This window comes from Cottoperca gobio, chromosome 5, assembly GCF_900634415.1.
Source record: "Cottoperca gobio chromosome 5, fCotGob3.1, whole genome shotgun sequence".
Lineage (NCBI taxonomy): Eukaryota > Metazoa > Chordata > Actinopteri > Perciformes > Bovichtidae > Cottoperca > Cottoperca gobio.
The window spans coordinates 8,075,431-8,091,937 of record NC_041359.1 but is presented as its reverse complement, the minus strand read 5'-3'; the positions used below and the strand labels follow the sequence as shown (position 1 = coordinate 8,091,937).

At 40.4% G+C, this 16,507-nt stretch overlaps 2 protein-coding genes and 8 non-coding genes across 10 annotated transcripts; 1 reads left to right on the top strand and 9 right to left on the bottom strand.

The window, feature by feature from the left end:
* The first annotated feature begins 63 nt into the window (after positions 1-63).
* On the top strand, positions 64-1,721 carry LOC115008522 (TATA element modulatory factor-like). Its single transcript, XM_029432183.1, has 3 exons — positions 64-223; positions 1,354-1,479; positions 1,566-1,721. Exons 1-3 carry the CDS (start codon positions 95-97, stop codon positions 1,704-1,706), a joined length of 396 nt encoding a protein of 131 aa, XP_029288043.1. The 5' UTR covers positions 64-94; the 3' UTR covers positions 1,707-1,721.
* A 1,921-nt stretch (positions 1,722-3,642) lies between these two features.
* trnae-cuc (transfer RNA glutamic acid (anticodon CUC)) lies at positions 3,643-3,714 on the bottom strand. Its single transcript has one exon. It is a non-coding gene; the product is annotated as a tRNA-Glu (tRNA).
* A 414-nt stretch (positions 3,715-4,128) lies between these two features.
* On the bottom strand, positions 4,129-4,200 carry trnae-cuc (transfer RNA glutamic acid (anticodon CUC)). Its single transcript has one exon. It is a non-coding gene; the product is annotated as a tRNA-Glu (tRNA).
* Positions 4,201-4,615: 415 nt separating this feature from the next.
* On the bottom strand, positions 4,616-4,687 carry trnae-cuc (transfer RNA glutamic acid (anticodon CUC)). Its single transcript has one exon. It is a non-coding gene; the product is annotated as a tRNA-Glu (tRNA).
* Positions 4,688-5,102: 415 nt separating this feature from the next.
* On the bottom strand, positions 5,103-5,174 carry trnae-cuc (transfer RNA glutamic acid (anticodon CUC)). Its single transcript has one exon. It is a non-coding gene; the product is annotated as a tRNA-Glu (tRNA).
* Positions 5,175-5,584: 410 nt separating this feature from the next.
* Positions 5,585-5,656, bottom strand: trnae-cuc (transfer RNA glutamic acid (anticodon CUC)). Its single transcript has one exon. It is a non-coding gene; the product is annotated as a tRNA-Glu (tRNA).
* A 408-nt stretch (positions 5,657-6,064) lies between these two features.
* On the bottom strand, positions 6,065-6,136 carry trnae-cuc (transfer RNA glutamic acid (anticodon CUC)). The gene has a single exon. It is a non-coding gene; the product is annotated as a tRNA-Glu (tRNA).
* A 415-nt stretch (positions 6,137-6,551) lies between these two features.
* trnae-cuc (transfer RNA glutamic acid (anticodon CUC)) lies at positions 6,552-6,623 on the bottom strand. Its single transcript has one exon. It is a non-coding gene; the product is annotated as a tRNA-Glu (tRNA).
* Positions 6,624-7,418: 795 nt separating this feature from the next.
* tmf1 (TATA element modulatory factor 1) lies at positions 7,419-16,111 on the bottom strand. Its single transcript, XM_029432767.1, has 14 exons — positions 15,377-16,111; positions 13,909-15,284; positions 12,566-12,669; positions 12,110-12,236; positions 11,851-11,956; positions 11,381-11,523; positions 10,564-10,730; positions 9,997-10,153; positions 9,590-9,682; positions 9,336-9,492; positions 9,047-9,239; positions 7,865-7,934; positions 7,688-7,780; positions 7,419-7,571 (listed from the first exon to the last, which is right to left on the bottom strand). The coding sequence occupies exons 1-14, from the start codon at positions 15,507-15,509 to the stop codon at positions 7,419-7,421; spliced, it is 3,072 nt and encodes a 1,023-aa protein (XP_029288627.1). The 5' UTR covers positions 15,510-16,111.
* trnar-acg (transfer RNA arginine (anticodon ACG)) lies at positions 8,284-8,356 on the bottom strand. Its single transcript has one exon. It is a non-coding gene; the product is annotated as a tRNA-Arg (tRNA).
* Positions 16,112-16,507: the final 396 nt, after the last annotated feature.

Here is a 16,507-nt window from a genome sequence, read left to right as displayed (position 1 = left end):
GCTGCCGGTGTGAGCACCAAGAAACTGTGGCAGACAGCAATGCACAAAAATGTAATGTTCCACAGATGACTGTTTCGACCACTCTCTGAGTACTATGACCATGTCCATGTCGATGAGCGGGACCAACCTGTACGAGGCCGCGAGGCTGTCTGGGGGCTCCAGCATCATTGAGAACCTCCAGTCTCAGCTCAAACTCAGAGAAGGAGAGATAGCACAACTGCAGGTAGCAATTCAGAACTAAGCCACATACAGCTACATACAAATGTATGTTTAAGTTTGATGGTTCTGCTACATGTCAGCACCTCCTGTGCGCAGACAGAAAGCTGGCCAAATATACAATGTTTTCTTACAATTGGATAGTGGAAAAACAACAAATATCAGCAGCAAAATTAACATTCTTTTTTTTTTTTATTATTATTTTATAACGGGAGCTGTAGGTACAAATACAGAATCCTTAAGAAACAAATAACTCCACGTGTCTTCATATTTTCAAGAAAAGACAAAGATGGGAGTATTGGAGAATACAAATAAAATATATATATCTCCTCTGTTCATAGTAGATCTATGGATTGACATTGATGAAGTCTCATAGCTAAGGGCATTTGAGAATAAAAATTCAAATAAGAATGTATAAAATACATGTCAAACTAGGCAATCCAATTTATATCTAACTACTCTATGAACTCCTTGAAAGTTTGGGCACTGTTCAGCCGTGCCTTGTCACTTAATACTTTGTCATTTATTGTCCCTATAACAAGACAACATATGTTTAAACCCCTTATTATTGATGGATCCTTTAACACCTTTACCAATAATAGATTAGTCACATTAAAAGATTGGTATGTCAATCATTTTGCATCATTTGAGCAGCTAAGATTGAAATTTTAAATCCCTAACTCTCACTTCTTCAAATACTTGCAACTTTGCAGCTTTTGTATCCTCATACTCTGATCGCTTCCCATCATTAAGGCCCAGCTTTCTCCTTGAATTCTGTGTATGAGCTCAGTTCCCTAAAGAGATTATTTACTAAATGTACACTCTGCTCAACTCTTACAATTTAGAACTCCAGACAGGTTTAAACAGACGATGCACACATTTCTGTGGACATATGACAATCTACATTAGATAAGATACACTCATCTTCTTCCTACTGGTAATATAGACATGTTTGCAAATTAAAAAAGGAAATGCTTCCATTTTGAGTAAAACCGAGAGGATATTCATTTTTCCGAATATGACATATTTTACCAAAATAAACATTTTTATAGAAAGATTGAGTCATGTCTTACACTAAAATGCAGCTTTGCACTCAGTGTTTTTTACTATCCTGTTTCTCTCCTCCTGCTGTTGCAGCTTGAGATCTCCAGTCTCGAGAGAAGTCGTTCTGTGATGGCAGAAGAGCTGGTGCGACTCACCAATCAAAACGATGAGCTGGAGGAGATGGTGAACGAGATCCCCATGTTGAAAGTTCAACTCAAGGTAAGGGCTATATAAGCAAATACACAAAACAAAAAAATGCTGTATTTGCAGATGTTCTTCTAATTTGTGTGGCTGTGCATTTGCAGGATCTGGAGCAGAGGCACAACACTATCTTGCAGATGTATGGAGAAAAGGCTGAAGAGGCAGAGGAGCTGAGACTGGACCTCGAAGATGTGAAGAACATGTACAAAACACAGATTGACGAACTGCTGAAGAACCAGAAATAAACAGTTTTTACTGAACTGTGTTGATTCTGGGACATTATCAAACAAATCAATTGACCATTTTAGCCACACATGCATTCACAGAAAGTCCGAGAATTTAAGTTTAATCACTGTGTCAAAGGAAAGATTATTTTATCTTTTATCTATTGTTTTATTTGAATGAATTATCACATATTATATTTAAGAGGGGGTGTTGGGATTATGTATAACATACAATGTATTATTACAGAACCAGTATGAAGGATAGCTACAGTTTGCGATTTAGGTTTCCATTTGAAATCGTTGAAACTTAGCACAAACTTTGCTTTAGACATAATTTCTCATGATAAAACCTTTTTCATAGTATCGTATAAACAGTTTATAACTGTAGGAGGTGGTGAAGGGTTTTTGCACTATACAAATTCATCCTTGTTTATTTCTTAATGCATTATCATAATGGTTTAAGAAATATATATATATATATATATATAAAGTATTGTACAGAGAAATGTATGAATTGTTCTTAACTCCTTACAAATCACAACATGTGGTGTCGACCTGAGCGTAGTCTGTGATTGAAATCCTAAAGATATATATATATATATATATATGTATATGTATATGTATATGTATATGTATGTATATATGTAAATTAATAAACATTTATTTGGATGTGAACAACGCTGTTACTCTTAATTTGAATTGTTTGGATTCACACCTTAGAAGTTAGTATTTTCAATGGATTCATACAAAACACTACATAACCTCAATGCTGCACACAAGTCTTCAAATAAATGTCCATGTTCTGAACAAAGTTGTCCAATTTATATTTTTACTCAAAACTCGTCATACATACTTAAAAGTTAAAATGGACAAACATTTGACATGTGAAACATACACACAATCTATGAACAGATTTGCCCACTGTAAAGGGAAACATTTGATCAACCATGGTTTGGTACATTTATACAACATATTGAACCAGGGGTTGTTAAACTTTCTGTTTATTTTATTGTTTTAATATAAATTGTATTGTTTTAGTGTCAGCATTTACAGTAAAGTGATCCTTCAGAATATGTGGAGCACCTGCAGTATTATTGTTTAATCTACAGAAGGCGTGGTGCACAGCGCCACCTCGTGACTGTCGCTCCGTATTACCGGCCGGCATAACGAGGTTTCCGGTGTTATGGCGACCACCGGCAACATCATCCTTCAGTCTGGAGAATAGCAGTCTGTGCATTCAGGTAAACCTCCTCTCATGCAAACTCAACCACAACTGATGTAGACGACCGTTAACATTGACATTTGTGTCCGTCGCAAGTGTTTGTACCGTGGATATGTGAAAGATGTGTTCCTGCCCTGTTCTTTCACTGCCACATCGGTACAGCTTGAATTGATGTGTAAGGGGTCTTGGGCTTTGTCAAGAACTAACGCTACATGTTAGCCGTCACATACATATTTCCGACATTAGCCTCCAGTTAAGTGTTCTCTAATTTCACCCCCTGAAAAAGCAAAGAGTAGGAAATGCGTTATTATCTCCACATTCATTTATCTCGCATGCCTGAGAGTCACTGAGTCTTAGCGGGTTGCACTGTTAACGCTCTCAAAGCTTAGTTAACTATTTGACGCTAGCTAAAAGTTTGATAGTTACATGTTGTAGGTCATTAGCTGGCCAACATGAAGTGTGCTGCTTCTCCGAGAGCCCACGTGCGACTTAAAGATGTAACCGGGGTACATTTGGCTCGGGCTTATAAAAAAACCCTCTGCCTTACTTAAACAGCTAAACCTTAAGGGAATTAGCTACAAGTAATGGCACCAGTACACTTTGAAGCCTGTCAGCCTCGTGTTTTATCAGCAAGGATACAGGCTCCCGTAGAGTGAATATTCATAGCAGGACACAAATCATCACCACTGCTTTGGTGCACCTCTCACCTAGTGCAACGTAGACATAAAGGGAATGTTCCCTGACCGGGAATCGAACCCGGGCCGCGGCGGTGAGAGCGCCGAATCCTAACCACTAGACAATCAGGGAGCTTCTCTTAGCTTGGATAGGGCATTTGTTTTACTCATTGTGTAGTGTGTGTGATAACTAGCATGATTGTCCGTCCTTTCATTATTTATTTTATTCTGTTTGGGGTAATGTCCAGTTCACAGAATTTGTGAAAATGGGACCTTTCACTGGCACTTTAAGGGTAACTTTGTTACACATATGTCTAATAACTTATTGTAATCTTCAACAATTGAAATCATGGTCTAAATCAACTTAGTTCAAGTGTCTGAACTGTGGTGCATTTACTCAGTAGGCTAATTTCTCTTGATTTAATGGGCCTGGTTTTATCAGCAAGGATACAGGCTCCCGTATATTGAATATTCATATCAGGACACAAATCATCACCACTGCTTTGGTGCACCTCTCACCTAGTGCAACGTAGACATAAAGGGAATGTTCCCTGACCGGGAATCGAACCCGGGCCGCGGCGGTGAGAGCGCCGAATCCTAACCACTAGACAATCAGGGAGCTTCTCTTAGCTTGGATAGGGCATTTGTTTTACTCATTGTGTAGTGTGTGTGATAACTAGCATGATTGTCCGTCCTTTCATTATTTATTTTATTCTGTTTGGGGTAATGTCCAGTTCACAGAATTTGTGAAAATGGGACCTTTCACTGGCACTTTAAGGGTAACTTTGTTACACATATGTCTAATAAACTTATTGTAATCTTCAACAATTGAAATCATGGTCTAAATCAACTTAGTTCAAGTGTCTGAACTGTGGTGCATTTACTCAGTAGGCTAATTTCTCTTGATTTAATGGGCCTGGTTTTATCAGCAAGGATACAGGCTCCCGTATATTGAATATTCATATCAGGACACAAATCATCACCACTGCTTTGGTGCACCTCTCACCTAGTGCAACGTAGACATAAAGGGAATGTTCCCTGACCGGGAATCGAACCCGGGCCGCGGCGGTGAGAGCGCCGAATCCTAACCACTAGACAATCAGGGAGCTTCTCTTAGCTTGGATAGGGCATTTGTTTTACTCATTGTGTAGTGTGTGTGATAACTAGCATGATTGTCCGTCCTTTCATTATTTATTTTATTCTGTTTGGGGTAATGTCCAGTTCACAGAATTTGTGAAAATGGGACCTTTCACTGGCACTTTAAGGGTAACTTTGTTACACATATGTCTAATAAACTTATTGTAATCTTCAACAATTGAAATCATGGTCTAAATCAACTTAGTTCAAGTGTCTGAACTGTGGTGCATTTACTCAGTAGGCTAATTTCTCTTGATTTAATGGGCCTGGTTTTATCAGCAAGGATACAGGCTCCCGTATATTGAATATTCATATCAGGACACAAATCATCACCACTGCTTTGGTGCACCTCTCACCTAGTGCAACGTAGACATAAAGGGAATGTTCCCTGACCGGGAATCGAACCCGGGCCGCGGCGGTGAGAGCGCCGAATCCTAACCACTAGACAATCAGGGAGCTTCTCTTAGCTTGGATAGGGCATTTGTTTTACTCATTGTGTAGTGTGTGTGATAACTAGCATGATTGTCCGTCCTTTCATTATTTATTTTATTCTGTTTGGGGTAATGTCCAGTTCACAGAATTTGTGAAAATGGGACCTTTCACTGGCACTTTAAGGGTAACTTTATTACACATATGTCTATAACTATTGTACTTCAACAACTGAAATCATGGTCTAAATCAACTTAGTTCAAGTGTCTGAACTGTGGTGCATTTACTCAGTAGGCTAATTTCTCTTGATTTAATGGGCCTGGTTTTATCAGCAAGGATACAGGCTCCCGTATATTGAATATTCATATCAGGACACAAATCATCACCACTGCTTTGGTGCACCTCTCACCTAGTGCAACGTAGACATAAAGGGAATGTTCCCTGACCGGGAATCGAACCCGGGCCGCGGCGGTGAGAGCGCCGAATCCTAACCACTAGACAATCAGGGAGCTTCTCTTAGCTTGGATAGGGCATTTGTTTTACTCATTGTGTAGTGTGTGTGATAACTAGCATGATTGTCCGTCCTTTCATTATTTATTTTATTCTGTTTGGGGTAATGTCCAGTTCACAGAATTTGTGAAAATGGGACCTTTCACTGGCACTTTAAGGGTAACTTTATTACACAAATGTCTAATATGTAATCTTCAACAACTGAAATCATGGTCTAAATCAACTTAGTTCAAGTGTCTGAACTGTGGTGCATTTACTCAGTAGGCTAATTTCTCTTGATTTAATGGGCCTGGTTTTATCAGCAAGGATACAGGCTCCCGTATATTGAATATTCATATCAGGACACAAATCATCACCACTGCTTTGGTGCACCTCTCACCTAGTGCAACGTAGACATAAAGGGAATGTTCCCTGACCGGGAATCGAACCCGGGCCGCGGCGGTGAGAGCGCCGAATCCTAACCACTAGACAATCAGGGAGCTTCTCTTAGCTTGGATAGGGCATTTGTTTTACTCATTGTGTAGTGTGTGTGATAACTAGCATGATTGTCCGTCCTTTCATTATTTATTTTATTCTGTTTGGGGTAATGTCCAGTTCACAGAATTTGTGAAAATGGGACCTTTCACTGGCACTTTAAGGGTAACTTTGTTACACATATGTCTAATAAACTTATTGTAATCTTCAACAATTGAAATCATGGTCTAAATCAACTTAGTTCAAGTGTCTGAACTGTGGTGCATTTACTCAGTAGGCTAATTTCTCTTGATTTAATGGGCCTGGTTTTATCAGCAAGGATACAGGCTCCCGTATATTGAATATTCATATCAGGACACAAATCATCACCACTGCTTTGGTGCACCTCTCACCTAGTGCAACGTAGACATAAAGGGAATGTTCCCTGACCGGGAATCGAACCCGGGCCGCGGCGGTGAGAGCGCCGAATCCTAACCACTAGACAATCAGGGAGCTTCTCTTATGCTTGGATAGGGCATTTGTTTTACTCATTGTGTAGTGTAGCAATTCATTATACCATATTCCTTGTTACCATTCATTATTAACTTGATTATGTTTGACATTTTTTTTCATTCCATGGCATTTGTTGACATTCTATTTTTCACAGGCACTTTAAGAGTAAATCTGTTTCACAGATGTCAAGGAGACTTTGCCCGAAAGACATCGGCATACCACTGAAACAGGAAAGCCTGTTTTATTGCCCACCACTGAGGTTCCTGAGTGAGATGAACTTTGTTTAAGCACCAATTGACTCACCCTAAATATAATCACATTATCAATTAATATCAAGCCCAATGAACTAGCCCTCTCAAATTGATGGCAGCAAAGGAAATACTTTGGCAGTGGGCTAGTGGTGCAATGAATAATGTATTTGATTTCATATCAGAAGATTCTAGGTTTGACTCCTGGTGAACTTTTGTTGCATTGCATTGTTATTCTAATTTGTGAACAGAGGGGTGCTACAATGACTGCAATAGGCTAGAAAAAGTCCTCTCAATTAGATCTGGGAACGCCTGCACTCTATATTTGAATAGAAAAGGTTTTGGCACCAGCTTTCCCTGTCTTGAAAGATTCATTTCATTAAGTAGCAACAGAAGGTTTCTGACTGAAATTGTAATTCTATCCTCTATCTCCGACAACACTACCCACCCCTACTTGAAGTTAACTTTGAATAAAAGCATCAGTAATCACACCCAACAAGAACAAAACAAAGTTCAGGGCTGGTCAAGCATGTACAAACTAATGTTTCTAGAGTTGAACATTTCTTCCAGTGTTTACCTGGGAAATAATTGACGAGTGTAGAGCAGCATTGTCTGCCCCACTGATGGAGCTAGAGCGGGACAGGGAGGGTGTGGAGGAGGCCGGGGGCTCTCCTAGCGAGTGAGTCATGGCCTTCCGCTCCTGATAGGGAAACATTTCACAACTATTAAGAGAACAGAATTAAAACATCTAAACTGCTTAGTTTGAGAAATTCTGATGAGATGAAACAGATTAATAATCTCTTAATTCTCCTAAACCTTTTCCTTGAGTGTTTCATGTGCCAAGTAGCATTTCTTCTTCTCTTGCTCCACCTTCATCTTCTCCATCTCTAACTGATTTGTCAGCAGCAGCTGGAGGAAGAAGCAAAAAGATGCACGTGAGGAAGTAGTTTCATAGAGGAGAACAACAAGAGTTAGGAAGGAACTTAACGGTACCTTTTCTTTCTTGGCCTCTTCTAGCATGCGGGTGTGTTCTCCTCGCAGGTTTTCCAAATCAACATGCTCCCTACATTGAGATAACAAGCAATAAGTCACAAAAACAATCAACAGTATCAAAGACTCATAATCTGTGAAATACTCACCTTCCTGTTAATAATGAAATGTAATCAGCATAATGGTGTGACGTCTAATGACAACTATCTAAGAGCTTTTCCACTGAAGAAGGAGCTACATGGTTCCTCAGGCTGTTTAAATATATCATAGTTTTGGACTTTCTCACAGTTATGTGTAGCAAAGAGGCTGTAGAGGCATTTTAGTGTAGTATCAATATATATGTTCTTCCTTTGTATTACAAAATGCCTGCAGAGTACACCATACATAATTTACACATTTCAGTAATGAGCTCAAAAAGCTTCCGAGCCAGCCAGGAGTCGAACCTAGAATCTTCTGATCCGTAGTCAGACGCGTTATCCATTGCGCCACTGGCCCAGTCACAGCTGCCAGACTTCTCACACAAGATATCTCTGCGGCACAAAGGCCATATGCAGACGCATGACTGCTTCCGTTAGGGGGATTCCCCCCCCCCAGCCTCTGCTTCACACTCTGACTCACTAACACACTCTCCAGGAAGCATTTGCATGACAAGGGGACATGTGTTGACTACATTTTTCTAACAAGTTGTATCCTACCCATAAACACTATGTCAGTCATTTTCACACATGTATCTGTAAAATATCCAGCAAAAGTTAGATATGTAGGTGAAAATCTAGGCAATAGGAATAAATGAGTCAATGCAGCATAACATTCACTGTGGTGTCTACTGATGTTTAAAAATAAAGTTTCTAGAAACAATGATACAAATACAACTTACTGCAAACAAAACAAAAACACTGAATCTGGAAACAGCTATAGAGCACTTATTGATGGTTATCCCCTTTTCTCCTGTCCTGCTACACTTTCTTGATGGTCTGGTCAAATGGTTAAGATATACTTTAGTAGCAACTCCTTAAGCATTTGAAAGCCATGTCTTTCCAACACCACACAATCCAAAAGGCATAAAGAAATACATTGAGAATAGACTATAAGTAGAGAAAAGTATAAGTGACAATGATGGGTTAATGGCTGGATGTACCTCATCAATTAACCTTGTAGGTTTGAGTTATAATAGTCATTTGCTACCTGATGCTCTCATCCTCCAGTTTCTCTCTCTTGTTCTTCTCAGCATCCAGCTGTGCCAGGAGTCGGGCCTTCTCCTGGCGGAACAGGGAAACCTGGGACTCCAGAGAGGCCTGCTGGGACCTGATGGACAGAAGGTCTTCTGTTGCTGATCGCTCCTTCTCCACAGCAACGGCCAGGTGTGCCTGGGCGTCCGCTGTTGAAAAAGAAAAGGGAGAGCACTTGCTCACTTTGTACAATGCTGTATTTTGTTTTGTTTTTAAACACATGCAGTTAAACTCCTGCCTCTTACCTAGCCTGTCAGAGATGTTCATCTCCAGTTTCTCCCAGGATGCCGTCTGTCCGCCCAATGAGGCTTGCAAGTTCTCAATCTGTCGCAGTAGGGGCCGTGTTGCCGAGGTAACACTCTGACTGAGCTCTTGGTTCCTGGTCTCTGCCTCCTGAAGCCTCTGTGGAAGACGAGAAGAAGAAAAAAATGGTGTGCATTAATTAAATCCTGCTCCGGTCTAAATTATGGGACACCTTTTATCCAGCATATTGTGTTACCTGCTGAAGCTCACGGATCTCCTCCCTTAAATAATCTTCCTTCCTTGCTTGCTGTTGCTCAGCCCTCTGCAGAGCCAGTCTCAGATCAGCCACCTATACACAAAGAAAGAGTTAATAAAGGATGTCATGTCAAAACTGACAAGGTTTATCTACCATTATATTTAGCTTTTTTAACTGTTTACTTACTTAATTTATCTTTACTGTTAACTTGTTATTTATGGTATAATAGCTGCACCCTTGACTCACGTTTGAGGACTGAGGTTTATTGAGGCTGCACCACAGCCTACTGTAGTGTACACCTTACGTATGCAAGGTGTGCCGGAGTGCTTGTACAGCATTGATCCAGTGATGATCCCTCATATGAATGTGATTGAAACAGAAGTGTCTACATCATAATCCTGTGTTACCTGATTGGCCAGAGCCTCCTGTTGCATCCTGGCCTCCTCCTGGGCCTTCTCTAGAGCTACGCTCAGCAGCTCCTTGGCCTGTGTTTCCCTGCTAAGAGCTGCTTCTTCGGCCTCACTGGCTCTGCTGACCTGCGTCTTGTGAAGCTCTGCCAGCTCCCTGAAAACACAAATGTAGAAGTAGACCATCAACATCATGACCTCATTACAGTGCCATCTCTATTTGTAAGAAATACTCCTCTGACATTTGGCTCTTTACTTCCGCACACTGGATTTGAAACAATGACGATCGAGTATTCATATATTATAAATATATTATTTATTTATATATATATATATATATATATATATATATATATATATATATATATATATATATATATATGTAAATTTCATTGCATCATTTGAAATCCAATAAACTCAAGTAACACACAATAAATGTCTCACTTCCCAGATACTTAATCTGTGCTGTATATTGTGTCAACCATAAAATAATATAATAAAATGTAAAGTACAATACAATACTACAATTAGTATTCTGTATCCATAGCAGGGCGTGTCAGTGTTTACCTGTAAGAGTTGTCCAGAGCAGCCTGGAGGCTCCTGTTCGTCTCCTGCAGCTCCTCAGAGTCTGTCTGCAGCCGGCTCAGCTCCTTCTCCTGCCGCTCCACCACAGCGTTCAGCTTCTTGATGTTCTCCCTGTGCTGCTTCTCCACCTCCTCCTTCCCATCTAGAACCTTAACACATAAAACACAGACAGAATAGTAGCCATGATTATACTAAATAACGTTGCTTACGCTTATCATACCTAACACTATACAATCATGAAAAATATCTGAGGAACAAAAGTCATGTCATGTTTTTCAAAGAAACAGTGATGAATAGTGGTAAAGCAATAACAAGTGCACGGATATACAACATTTCAAAAGGGCCTATTGTTTAATTTAATAGACCCATTATGAGCCTACTCCATCATTAGAGAGTGAGAGTGACAACTTTAAACAGTGTGAAGAACAGTTTTTGGACACTTGAGAACTTAAATTGCCAACTGAAGCAATCAAAACTAAGTTGACTGGAGTTAGCCTAAATGTGCCTGTAAAAAAGAATAACCTGCAAACTTAAAATATAACCCCCTAAAACCAACATTAACAATGTCCCCATGAAACACAATTTATCAAAAAGTAAGCCAATTTAAAATTAAACATGATATTTCATTCAGACCATGTTAAAAAGAAAGTCCAAAAAACGTGATCAAACTGAAACTTCGTTGCTCTGACTCAAATTTGCCCAGATGGCCCACACTGCCAAACCTGACAAGTGCTTAAATCAGTCATTTAACATTGGCAGGGTAAAAGTTGACATTTTTAAATATGTACTAAAATCTGACCTGCTGCAGTTGCCTGAGCTCCTCCTCCTGCTCCTTGGTTTTTCTCTGTTGTTTTGTGATCCTTGTGTCGCTCTCCTTCTCTTTCACACGCAGCTTCTTGATGATGTTGGTGTGCTGCAGCTGCTGCTTGGACAATTTCTCACCTGAAAAGTGACAGAAATAAACACCTATTCAGTCGACGTAGGTAAAGTTAAGCACAGATGCTTGTGCAATACACACTGCATCTTAACAATATTTAATTTCCAAGCTGTTCTTTATACAAACTTGTCCATCCATACATTTGTCAAATAATTACAGACAAGTATTTCAGGGCATAAAAAACAAGTTTGTGAGGGATCTCGGTCTTACATTTTTATTTCTACAGCTGGCTTAATGTTAAACACTTTCTTGACTGTACAGCTTGTCTAGAGTGGAACTGTGTGCAGTAATGGAGGTGAAGAGTTATAGCCTGCTACATAAATAAGTCTCACCTTCTTCCAGCAGGCCTCTGATCTGCTCTTCCTTCTCTCTGATGATCTCCAGTGTATCACTGGAGTGAAGTCTTGTAGAAAGCTCTTCTCGCAAGCCCTTTATTTCCTGTAGCATAGAAGCATAACTTTTAACCAAAGAAAATAAATATGGGCTAGTTGTAAAAAGAATAGGGTCCTGGTAGCACTTTGTCTTTGTCTCAATGTACTGCTGACGGAGTAAGAGTAAAGTAGAGCCTCAGATCACTTATATGCAAATTACCTTCTTGGCTATGTCTCTTTCTTTGCAGGCCAGCTGAGCCTTCCTCTCTGCATCTGCTATGCGCTGGGTGAACTCATCCTTTAGGGACTGAACGGTGGAGCTCTCCTCCTTCAGGCTTATCACTTCGCTACAGGATGAACACACTCATTAGTGTAAGAGACCTTAATGTCAAAATCTATACAGCCTCAAAGCCAAGACGGCTTTTTACAAGGCTCTGCACAAGTAGATAATTTTAAGCATTCAACAACCAGAGTGACTTAATGAAAGCATCACTTGAACATTTCAGCATTATTTCTATAGTGAAGCGACAATCATTACATAAAGGTATATAAATAAAAACATTGTAGCTTAATTTACAAGTTCAACAGCTTCCTTATATACTATACCATTTATAGTGCCAGGTGTGTGTGTGTGTGTGTGTGTGTGTGTGTGTGTGTGTGTGTGTGATATACTCACTCTTTGAGGTTGTCACACTGCTCCTCCAGCCCGGCCTTGTCTTTGCTGACTGCCAGCAGCTGAGCCTCTCTCTTCTCAAGGCGGCCGGACAGCTGATCAATAACCTACAACATGTCCACAACGTTGTATTGTGTTTACAACAACAGTTGCACAGAAAAGCCTGTAAATATAAAACTTACTCATAAAGGAAAGTAGCGTGTTTAGCGTGTTCATAGCGTGCACTTCAAGTAGCATAACAAATTCTGGGATTTATGGGAGAAGTACTGATATTTGACCAAATGTTTTTCAAACAAAAATTCGACAATATACTGGCAGATATTTTAAAATACACGAATAGTCTTCAAACAAATGGCAAAGTTGGGATTGAAGCTATTAGAAAGAAATAACACAAAGTCTTGCTCTGGACAACTAGAATATACACGATGATATGGAAATATGACAAGATAGTCTAGCAAAGCTATGTACTTCTATTTTGCATTATGCGTAAGGCCACAAAATGACCATTTTTATATCAATTACTCAGACCTTCTTATATTAACTTCGTTTTTCTCACATACCTCAACGCTAAACGAAGAATTTAAAAAACGGAGAAAACTCTTGAGGAACATCAAAACTATATCAAAACATCCGTTTACAAACTCTCACACAACTCGTGCAGTATAATCCAAGTCTCATTTATTATTTAGTCATATGCTCACTACTTTCCCAAAAGCAAAACACAGACGAGTAGTGTGCCTGCGCAAGTGTGAGACTGTTTATGCAAAAGTGTGTTGAATAGTAACGTTTTAATGAAAATGCATGTGTTTGGGAAGTAGTGACGTGAGCATACGACCTTGTGAATGAGACTTGGATTATAGTGCACGAGTTGTGTGAGAGTTTGTAAACGGATGTTTTGATATAGTTTTTGCTGTTGTTAAACGTCGTCCCCGTTTACTTCACTTCATCAAGACCTTTCTCCATTTTTGGATTCTTTGTTCACCAAGTCATTAAGTGAGTGAAGTATTTGTTTAAATGCATGTGTAGATACTTTTTAAATGTTGCTTTCTGCAGAGTTATAGTAATATTTTAGTGAAACACTAATATACTATATAATTACCCGTCAGAGCAGTTTAAGACTCTTTCTATAATGTACAAATACACAACTAATCTATAACAAGCATCGCTCATATTTGTTTATCACAATGTTGTGGCAAAGATATATGAAGTTGAACAATACTCTGGTGTATTCACCATGAACCACGCAGCTATATGGACTTTGTAAACATACATAAACATGTTTATAATATATACATAAAACAAACCTTTACTATTGATACTACCAGGAATACAATAATAATTGGTACCTTTTGAAGCTCCAAAATCTGAACTGTCGAGACACTTTTCATCTCTTCAGTGATTGGTGGAGTGATCTGTTCCTCAGCGTTGGAGGCGGGATCAGACGGCGTGACATTAGCCTCATATTCCTGCTCCTGTTCTGTCCACTCTTCAGGCTGCTCACTATTAACAGGAGTCGCACTCCGTCCACTCTCTTCCATCTCATCCAGCGACTGCTCCCTCATTGTTTCAGTAAAGCCCTCTTCCTCCTCCTCCTCCTCCTCCTCTTCCTCCTCTACTACTCCATCTTCCTGCTGATGACACACAGCTGATGACACAGTTAAAGGAGGAGAGCCCGTAGTGACAGACGCTAGCGTCCGACTGCTGGGGATCTCATCATCGGAGTTAACCTCGCTCACACTACGGCTATCCAACGACTGCACGCTGAATGAATCTATGCGCTCGAATGCGTCCGAGGAGGAGCCGCAGCTCTCTGTGAGTTTGGAATAGTCCTCCAGACGGGGGAAATCTCCACAGGTGGAGGCAGTGAGAAGCTGGAAAGAGCCCTGCATTAGGTGAAGGCCAGCCTTGCCCTCCCCAGTTTCTTGTCTGGAGCTGGCTGAGCTCTCACTCAACACAGACTCATGGTCAAGCACTTCAATGTCACTGGTGGTGGAGGTTCCTGAGGAGAAAGCGCTGACTGGAGGAGAGGGTGTATCATTTTGACGGTCCTCCACTTTTGAGTCTTTATGCTCGATGAGTACTTCCTTAGAGGGCGGGGAGGGCGAAGGATCAGAAGGTGTAGAGCTCTTACGTTCAGAAGGTACAGCAGCAGGTTCAGAGGAGTCTGTGGTGTCCTGCTCGACCTGGTGGTCTGATGGAGACTGTGATTGCTCTGTTGTCAAGTCTACAGAAACTGTATCTGTTTTTACATCAAGCGTTTTGCTATCAGGGTTACAAGGAAGATCGCTGGGAGAAGGAGGAGATACTGGCTGCAGGAGGATAGTGTCTGTATAAGATTGTGGTGGTGAGGACTCCGGCTCAACTGGCTGGCTCTCAGCAGCAGTCTGATTCTCATGAAACTCATCAGCAGCTGCTGAATTTTGAGTCTCCACTTCTTCATGTGCCACCGCCTCTTTGCTTTTTTTTTCCTTCTCCTGAGGCCTCCTTTGAGACTTAGTAGGAGGTACAGACACTACCTGGGTGTTGGTGACACCTTGTACATCTCCGGGTGGCAGAAAGACACTGAAAAAGTGTTCTGCTTCATCCACAACTGTGCGGGTGACAGGAGTAGTAATGGCCTCAGAGGAAGGAGGGGGAGTGGTGGTCCTTTCTTCAGGGGGCGCTTCCCATTGTGTCATTCCCCATCCTCCGCTCAATGACAGCTTTCCAGGTATAGTAACATCTGACAGAAAATAAATTGTACCAGTTGTAGCAGCAATCCGAAATTCGCATATGTCAACATTATCTTTTACCACCCTATGTTACACTACTTACCATCATAGGGCATTACAACCGTGTCGCCCCATTGGTCCTCTTCTTTGATGTCCAGAACTCGGTCGATTGACTTCTGAGCTGTTGTTAAAGCTTGTTTAGCGAAGCTGGACAGAGATGAGTTGAACCAACTCATGTTGACTGTTATGCTACCTAGCTATCACCAAATTAAGAAATTGTTACACGGATCTTAACGGGAATTTGGCTTTACCAAACAAAGAGCCGTCACTTTAACTGTCTGTGCATTTTTCGTCATCAACGATAACCTGGTACGAACAATATTTCGTAATTTCAAATTGTGTTCTGTACTGAAAAGCTATGTTGACAGCTAGCTACCACATAGCTAGTTAGCAAAGCTGTAGGTTAGCCAACGCATAGCGTTAGTGTACAGGGGCAGCATCAATCCCAGATACAGTTACAGCTCGCAAACTGGCCATCTGACATTCAAAATCGCATAATTTCTCATGTAGAAATACAGGTATCACTAATGCCGTATCTAAACTCTACTACAGCGATCAAAGCAAACGCATTCCCATGGTTAATACAAGCTTTGTCGGCTCCTTTTCGCGGCCGTCATCGTTTGTTTTGGTCGCACTCAACTTGTAGCCCCATTAGCATTAGCATGCTCGCTACTTCCTTTCCACGTAGCACCTTGACGTCATGGTCGGTGTAGTCTGCAGAGCGAAAGAAGACGCGGATGTGATGTTATAATATGCAAACAAAACACAGAAAGCTCGGCAAGTTGTCAAAGCCAAGTTCTCGAGGTCTCACCCATCGTGTTTCAGGACTGAATTTACGAAATGCTTTGAGTCCATCCAATTTATAAGCAATAAGCTGTGTGCTGATTTAGTTAATACGATACATGTTTTTGTTTTTAAAAGAAATGTGACTTTCTGTCAAGTTATTATTATAAACGTATGTATTAAAGTTACTTTGCTACCATGTTGAAATTATTATCCTGTTGAGGCTGGAGTCATGCCTGTTGTGTTATCCTTAGTTCATTATGATGCCTACATGTTTTCTGTTTTTAATTAATGTCCCATGTTGTAAATTATATTTTACCACAAAGAGATAGTTTAAAAAAAAGTCAGCAGAGCTAAACCCTCTAAAATCCAAACATTTAACTTCCAAATT

Excerpts from the sequence above, each read along its gene's own strand:
- tmf1 (XM_029432767.1), bottom strand. The coding sequence starts at position 15,509 with ATGAGTTGGTTCAACTCATCTCTGTCCAGCTTCGCTAAACAAGCTTTA. Across the intron at positions 10,154-10,563 it reads GCTCTGGACAACTCTTACAG|GGAGCTGGCAGAGCTTCACA; the intron begins GTAAACACTGAC and ends TTGTGTTTTCAG. Across the intron at positions 9,240-9,335 it reads GAACATCTCTGACAGGCTAG|CGGACGCCCAGGCACACCTG; the intron begins GTAAGAGGCAGG and ends CTTTTTCAACAG.
- LOC115008522 (XM_029432183.1), top strand. The coding sequence starts at position 95 with ATGACCATGTCCATGTCGATGAGCGGGACCAACCTGTACGAGGCCGCG. Across the intron at positions 224-1,353 it reads GAGAGATAGCACAACTGCAG|CTTGAGATCTCCAGTCTCGA; the intron begins GTAGCAATTCAG and ends CTGCTGTTGCAG. Across the intron at positions 1,480-1,565 it reads TGTTGAAAGTTCAACTCAAG|GATCTGGAGCAGAGGCACAA; the intron begins GTAAGGGCTATA and ends GTGCATTTGCAG.